The sequence below is a fragment of the Cynara cardunculus genome (genome assembly GCF_001531365.2).
Source record: "Cynara cardunculus var. scolymus isolate 2C chromosome LG 16, CcrdV1, whole genome shotgun sequence".
In the NCBI taxonomy this organism is placed as follows: domain Eukaryota; kingdom Viridiplantae; phylum Streptophyta; class Magnoliopsida; order Asterales; family Asteraceae; genus Cynara; species Cynara cardunculus.
The window spans coordinates 5,777,956-5,786,341 of NC_037543.1; the positions used below are offsets into that span (position 1 = coordinate 5,777,956).

The window sequence follows — 8,386 nt, forward strand, 5'->3', positions numbered from 1 at the left end:
CCGGTTGATTATATTAGTTGGAGATAATTACGATTATATTAGTTAGAGATAATTACGATTATATTAGTTAGAGATAATTACGGATTTGATTTATATTTATCATTAATTATAGCCGWTAGGGTTTCTTTGTACATACCCTATATATAGGGATTTTCTGTTAATGATGAAGGTATCGAGTTTTGCAAACTTTCACAACTACCATTGTTAATAATAAGCCTACACACCTCCCCTTGATATCTTGCACCTTGAATGGAATATATGTTCCCTTTGCTCATTATTAGGAATCAATTCTTTTGCATGGAGTACTCTCCATATATTCAAAGATCTCCTTTTTTCAAGTTCAATTCTCTCTTCAAAGTAGTCTTCTTCATCATAGGCGGGTGTCTCGTCTTCCCCTTCCTATACAACAATAACCGCATTAAGCTGTTTGAAAGTCATGATTCGCGTGTTCGGAAATTCCGCTTGAAAGTGTCCTAAGCCTTGATATATGAAGCATTTATTTTTGGTGTATTAAAGCCGGACCTTACCTTTGTCTTGCTTTATTGAGGTTCCACCTTTTAGAGGACTTTCTGGCTTGCAGAATGGGTTTTTTAATGAGTTATCCTTTGTAAATAAAATTGGGGGTTGATCTTTCCGTCTTCTTATTCTTCACACGATTTTCAATCTTAGATGCTAACTTGCTCACCTCTTCAAAGGACCAATAAGGTTGCAATTTAAGCTTCTCGGCAACATCATTGTTTAATCCACTAATAATTGACCTATGGTTTGTTCTCGTTTTTTTTAACTCCACTTTGTAATATAAGTTTCTCAAATTCAGGGGTATAATCATTAATGTTAGATGACCATGCTTGAAGTTTGTCATCTTGACATTGAGATATTGCTTGTATAAATCTGTTAGGAACCTCACCTTGAGAAACTTCTTTAGTTTTCCCCCATACCTGACTTTATACTTGCCATTTCATTCTCGTTAGGATTTCACGTTCTCCCACCATAACGAAGCATATTTCTTATGTTTCAAAATGATAACTTTGTAGCTTTTCTCATCAGATCCTTGATATAATGTGTTAATGTTATTCTAAACAATAACTTTGTTACATACAAGATTTTATCTCTTTCCTACTTCAATACCAACATAAATTTCATGAATTTTCAACTTAGCACATCATAACGTGGATAATTGAGTCGATGCGTATGCTAGTTCTTATGCATGGAGCTTCTTGCCATGAATTCTCAGTTACATTTGTGCTCGCTATCTCTACAAAGTCTTGTGCTTTACTTGATCATTTGTCTCTTGCAATTTACATGATACCGCATGTGTTTAATCTAATTAGAAAGTACCACAATTTATTACATTGTTGCAGGATGTGGCTTTTGTCATTGATGGTTGGGCACTTGAAATTGCACTGAAGTATTACCGGAAAGCATTCACAGAATTAGCAATATTGTCACGGACAGCTATATGTTGTCGAGTTACACCATCACAAAAGGCACAGGTGCACTTTGTTTATTCTTACAGACATGATTAGCTCGGTCACAATTTCAAATGTTTGCATTTTATTGGAAAAAATGGGGTGGGGCTTGACGTAGTATTATTTGGTTGGACAACCTTTTCTTGTTTAGTTTTGCTTCTGTCCTTGATGCTTCTGCTATTTAGTTACTTCTTTGGCACGTGCATGTGAGTGATGGTTGTATTGCTGTTTAAAATCCGAGCTAATGGTGTATGTGACAAAATTGTATTTTACTAAATCAGACTTTGCTTGGTGATGAGGTGTTTTAGGCAAGTAATTTGCTAATAATGAGGTGGCCAGATAGCAACACGAGTTAAGTTTGCTTTTGACTAAAAACAATACAATATCCAAAATTTCTACTGAATGGAGGCATAATCATTGAACTTTTTCTAGTGGTTTTTATTTTTCATAGACTTAAAACTAACTTGGTTGGCACAGAATTTTTGCTGAGGATGGGGTAGGAAGCTTCAGTGGCTATTAATTAAAATATCACCGATTAAAGAATATTTTTCTCTCTCTAATATAGATGCTGATTCCATCCCAATTTTGGGTTTGAAAGACTTCTGCTTCTTTATAATAAGGCAGTTCCTTCAGAAGGTGAGTAGATGCAAATTTCTCTACTTTTTCTATGTTGTTGTGGGGAGGGAGCCCTTTTTCTTGGCAGGAGCCCTTAAATCTTTTTCTTGGCAGGAGCCCTTAAATCTTTTTCTTGGCATTCACGTAATGCCACTTTTTGCTGATCTTATTTTGGTGAGTTACTCCACATATTAGGGCACCAATTTTATTGCGTACTTTACCAATTAAAGAGAATAGTCTATTTATCTAATACTCACCTTATCTAGTTGATGTCTATTTCCTTGCTGATTTGGTATTGAAGTTTTTCTTCGGAAGAGAAGAGATGATCTCTGATTCTCTGTGTATATTCATTACTGAAGTATTACATCCTTTGTATACAAGAAAATACAATAAATATCAGTAAATCTTAGCACCCTTCCTAATATTGCAGGATCCTCCACAATCTTTCTGAATCAATGTGATCCTACGAAATCATACCAAAAATCATTTCTCTCCTAGTGACTTCTCATTTTCGGAATTTTCGTCACAAATTGTTTCCATACTTTGATTCAACCTCTTGTTGATTTTTGTATTTGTATGTTGAATTATTGGCATGGATAATGGATTTTAGGATTTTTATGATTTCTTTTCGTAAGCTTGGTTTGTTAATAGGGTTGTGGAAAGGAAAGATACCTTCTGTTTGTTGCGGATTGGAAGGCTACTTCTCATTGATGTGGTTTGCAAGGGTGTCCCATTATATTTGACAACCTATAGTACGCTTGGCTTGAAGTAGCAAGAGTACCCAAATACCATGAGGTTAATGCTCATGAAATTGTGAAGGGGCATTATGTTGCAAGGAAAAGAGGCTACCTTCGTTATGTGTTTGATTCCAATTTGGTTTTTGATGGTGTGATGTAGCTTCTTTCCATTGTCAATGCTAAGCACATGAAAGCTCCTTGTGGTGCAAAGTTGATTAGAGTGGGGGTGTTGGAGATTGTGATTTATTTGTTAAGCTTTATCACATTTTATTTCATAGGCTTTATCTTAAACTTTCATTCATTGTGTAGCAAGCTGTAATTTTTATATTAATCACTAAATGGGATGTTTTGATATGAGTAGTAATTCGTTGTATAATTTGCCTTTTTGTAACCGTAGATTGGAAGCAGGCTTTGCAAGCTTATATGTGTGGTTTTATTGTTTTGCTTAATTATCCTTGGTCTCCACTAAATTTTGTATTTATCATGTCTTGCAGCTTGTAGAGCTCCTTAAATCTTGTGACTACAGAACTCTGGCCATTGGTGATGGTGGGAATGACGTGAGAATGATTCAACAAGCTGATATTGGGGTTGGCATAAGTGGGAGAGAAGGACTGCAAGCAGCAAGAGCAGCTGATTATAGTATTGGGAGTAAGATCTAGCACTTTTTTTTTTGAAAGGCAATAATATAAGATCTAAAACTTAATTAGTAGTCATACTTCTCTTACCAAGTTATACCTGTTCTGGACTGCTGGTGTTATTCGGAATTCATCTTAAGAAATTGCTATGCTTCACAATTCTTATGTCCTGGAAAAAGAATCCTCTTTAACACTAAAAATGCATGAAGATGACCTATGCTGTGGTACTCCTTTCCCCTCTTCTTACTTCTATTCCTCGTTGTGCTTCTGCATCCACCCTTGAGTTTCATCTGGTACCATCCACCAAGGTAGCTTTGCTAGTTAAGATGCAATAAGCGGTGGCCCTGCGAGGTTGAGAAGCCCATTATCCTGCCAGGCTCTCCTCTATGAAGGCTTCTATGCAAGATACAAAATGCAACATCTCAGTAACAATTATTCTAGCAAGTATAACTTGTTTTTTTATTTGTGTATTACTATATCCATCCTAAGCATGTTTCTATGTCTTCTCGTCACTTGTTGAGACCCCAACCTTCTAATGTGATCTTATTAACTTAAACATGTTTGCCATGCTAGTCTATGGAGTTTTGAATTGAGAGTAATGTCTTGAACTTAGGCCCGGACAAAGTATGTTCTTCCCAGCACTTCTAAAATTTACAAACCCTTGTCACGTACTATCTCCACTCGAGTATGAGGAGCTAGATTGATATGATTGAGCCTCCATAAATATCAACCAAGATATAGAGGAGATGCTTCTAGTTATGTCTGCTCTGATTATCCTAGGGAACTGTAAGCTGATCTAGGGAATAGGTGTGAAACTTGCACTGTTGGACAAGCATACCATTTAGGAGTTAGGATGAAGCGAGGTAGTTTCTTGCCTAATATTTGACTCTACCACAAATTATTGAATGACATTAATGTTGTGTTTTCCTCTTTTCGGATAGTGGGCAATATTAGTTGTAGATGTAAGATGTTCTTATGTGAACTAGAGGGAAAACATTGATTTTGACCTATACTCAAAACTTACCTTCATGTGGATTTGGATGCTTATTGGAAACATGATGCATAGGAAAGACATACTGTTCTGTTTCATTCTTTTTTCTATATGCTTGTTTTTCTGTCCAGGAAACATCAGCTGGTATTAATTTTTTAGGTTCTTATTGCTTTTGTAATGCATGAGGGTATTTTGCGGATTAGGGGTTTGATCATTTCGCATGTCTTAGAATTACTTAGAATGTAAAATTTTGTTGATTGGTATTTTTAACTACAAAAATAAATTTTTTTTGTCTTGTTTCAGTTATATCCTGGCTTTATCTTGACATTCGATAATTGACATATCCTATTCTGTTATTTTGCAGAATTCAGGTTCCTTAAAAGACTGATACTTGTCCATGGACGATATTCATATAACCGTACCGCATTTCTTTCACAGTATTCATTCTATAAGTCCTTACTGATATGCTTCATCCAGATCTTGTGAGTTTCTTTGAACGACCTATGCTTAATCACTTGATTTCATATATCAATCTAATTATTTTGTTATTATCTAGGGATGTTTTTGTAATGCAAAGCACTGACATAAGGACTCTTCAGTTTCTCTTTCGTTTCAGGTGTCTCTGGTACCAGCCTTTTCAACTCTGTCAGCCTCATGGCTTATAATGTTTTCTACACCAGTATTCCTGTTTTAGTCAGTGTCCTTGACAAAGATCTCAGTGAAAAAACTGTTATGCAGCATCCACAAATATTATATTACTGCCAAGCAGGGAGGTTAGGATTCTTATGACTAATGCCTGGTCGTAGTTTACAAGGAAATGTGAATGAGAGCTTACAACATGTTTCCTTCTCGTTTAACCTGGATTAGTATTTTTCTGGAATAGGCTTCTCAATCCTACTACATTTGCTGGATGGTTTGGGCGAGCTCTCTTTCATGTGAGTGGTGTTTCTTAATTATATTTTCGTCATTGTTCTCTTGCAGTCATGGTTTTAGTGTAAAACTTTCACATAAGTTGATTCTAATTTTGTCTTGTGGAAATTCTAGTTCAATGCTACAAGCTTCTAGCGATCTCCTTCTCTAAAAAAAGATGAAGACCTATGTTGATCTATAAACTAGTATACTATCCTTCAAACTTTCACAGGACAACCATCCTAACAATGTACTTGTAGGCTGTTGCGCTCGTTCTATCATACATGGTAACATCTTTAGATTATTTATACCTTGAACATAAGAGGAAAGGGCAAGACTCACTTAAACATACGACCGAAAACCCTAACAATGATAAGAAAAGAAAATTGGTTAGGACACTCATAAAGGGCTTGTTGCATTTATAAATCGCCAAATAATTGAAGTAAATTGTTCCTTGCGGACGAGTGGTTATTCATGTTGGTACCTATCCTTGTTAACTAAACTGGATGTGAACCAGGGGTGTAAATGATGCGAGTCGAGCTCGAGTATTGATATACTCGACTCGAACTTAATAGCCATTTCTCAAGCTCGAACTCGAAAGCTCGTGAGTAGTTAAAATAAACTCGACTTGAACTCGATTGCAATTTTTTAAACTCGAACTCGAGCTCGAGCTCGAACTGAAACTCGAATCAAGCTCGAACCAAGCTCACCCACTGAAATTCATGAAATTTTAGGGTCTTCTCTTATAAATTTTACATCTTATAGGTGTTCTCATAGTTTTTATAAAACTAAAGAGATCCACTTCAAACTTCCTCATCAGAATGACAAAGTTTGAAACTTTATTCACCTCCCTCTCTTTTTATAACATCTCTTCACCCTTTCTTTACCATCTCTCTTCCAATGTGGGACAACTTCACCAACGCTTTTATAGTTTTTTGTCTTTTTTATTTATGATTTTAATAAAAAATAATTGATTAGTTTTTATAGTTAAAAAATAAATAATTTTTGTTCAAATATCTAAAAATATAAGATATTTTTATTATTTGTATTTTACAAATTATATTATCAAAACTGATTATATTTTAGAACTAATTATATTTTAAAACTAATTATATATAAAAAGATTTAGATCGAGTCTCTAACGAGCTTTTCGAGTCGAGTATTGGGTAGCTTGTCTCAACTCGTTAATATGTCGAGTCGAGCTCGAGCCGAGCCTATTCGAGTTGAGTGTTGACTGAGCTTTGACCTAGTCATTCTCGAGTAGCTCGCGAGTTGTTTTGTATCATTTACACCCCTAATGTCAACATGATGACGTAGTTGGATGTCGCACTTCCATGAGAATGTTGCTGATTATTCTTTGTAGCACTGTGTGTTGGGGTGGCTTGGATGTTGATATTTATTATATCAGTAGTAAATTCATATAGTGTTTTACCCTTCAGTTGAATACTTGCGAGACCCCTTCCTAGTAATAACTTTTATCAGTTCTAGGGAAAGTATGTTGTGTTTTTAATATTGGATGCTTCTGCTGTAGCCATTTCAGTAAAGGATAATGGAACAACATGAAGTGCCAATTTACTCTTTACTAGCCTAAAAATATGTTACCAAAAATGTGACAATAAGCTAGTCAAGAATAAAAGGGAAGAACTCCGTTTAAAGAGATGAAGCGAGCTAACCTAGATTTGGAAAGCTGGTAAACCAAAAAATTCATAAATAATACATGCAATACTGTGGCTAGTACATGAAAGTAAAGTGTATACTCAGAAAGTCTGCGAAGTTAAGGTAGTCAAGTTTACTTTCGGGGAAGCCCACCAGCCAAGCAAATCTGCCATGATTCTGGTGTTCCTGTCCTTCGAGGTCAAGGGGAAAGGATTTGATTAGAAAGAGTTTGGGGATGTCCTGCTTAGTTAACAAACATCGGGTTATAACCTCTAACTACAGGCTTTATGGCCAGGATATACTGATTTGCTTCATGTTACTCACACCCATCAAGTACGAGCACAGAATGTGGTCATGCCTTTCAGTACCTTTGTCTCTTACTAGAAATATGAGGCATCCAGCCTTGCTATTTTGAATATTAGTAAATTGATTGTGTGAGAGAATAGCATACCACATGTAAAATTGCAAGCATCATAACAAAATGCATTGTGCTAGGCACTCTGGACTCGTCATCTTGTTTTTTTGTGTCAAGACATACATAAAACCAACTTCATATATACTTAGTTTCATGGCACAAATTAGTTAGAACAATTTGAGATATTTGCATTTCCCATGGCGGATGATAAGCTTTTTTCATCAACACCATGAAGAACCTTATTTCGTTTTCTGCAGCTTATGCAAATAGCCATCATTCCTGCCTTGGCCATTCCTATATTTACTTTGATGAATAATGATTGTCCTATATGCAGAGTATTTATTGTGGTGAGTGTTGTTCTGTCAGGCAATCGTTGTGTTTGTAATAACCATACATTCATATGCCTTTGAGAAAAGCGAGTTGGAGGAGGTTTCAATGGTGGCACTCTCTGGGTGCGTTTGGTTGCAGGTCTTTGTTGTCACATTAGAGACCAAGTAAGTTACCACCACTCTGATTTGCGCTGCTAGAATTTATCTTCAGCATCTCTCTTGTCAAAATCTTCCAATGTTTCTCCTCGTTTTATGAGACAAACCAATGCTCATTTCTTACCTAGCTTTCTATCCACTCTTTTTTTTGGGTGTTGTATGTTTAATATCGCCACTTCTCTTGTAACTGGAAATGATTCACATTTATTTACGATAATTTATCTGATGCCTGCAGCTCTTTTACAAAATTGCAACATCTTGCCATATGGGGGAATTTAGTTGTTTTCTACATGATCAATTGGATTGTGAGTGCTTTGCCACGATCTGGGATGTACACCATCATGTTCCGCCTGTGTAGACAGCCATCTTACTGGAATACCATGTTCGTAAGTAATCCTCTCTAGGAATTCTTCTGTTGTCAAAGTTTTGCTTGCAATTGGTTTTCTTTTGTGTTTGGGACCCCGCGGGGGGGGG

General features: G+C 36.0%; 1 protein-coding gene across 1 annotated transcript in view; it reads left to right on the forward strand.

Annotated features, from left to right (window-relative positions):
- The window catches only part of LOC112529148 (phospholipid-transporting ATPase 2-like), a 31,103-nt gene that overhangs the window by 21,437 nt on the left and 1,280 nt on the right, over positions 1 to 8,386 (forward strand). Inside the window, exons 5-11 of the mRNA XM_025140233.1 lie at positions 1,362 to 1,493; positions 3,316 to 3,469; positions 4,812 to 4,929; positions 5,047 to 5,220; positions 5,331 to 5,382; positions 7,794 to 7,921; positions 8,148 to 8,298. Of these exons, the coding sequence (XP_024996001.1) occupies positions 1,362 to 1,493; positions 3,316 to 3,469; positions 4,812 to 4,929; positions 5,047 to 5,220; positions 5,331 to 5,382; positions 7,794 to 7,921; positions 8,148 to 8,298 (909 nt within the window). The remainder of the gene's footprint in view (positions 1 to 1,361; positions 1,494 to 3,315; positions 3,470 to 4,811; positions 4,930 to 5,046; positions 5,221 to 5,330; positions 5,383 to 7,793; positions 7,922 to 8,147; positions 8,299 to 8,386) is intronic.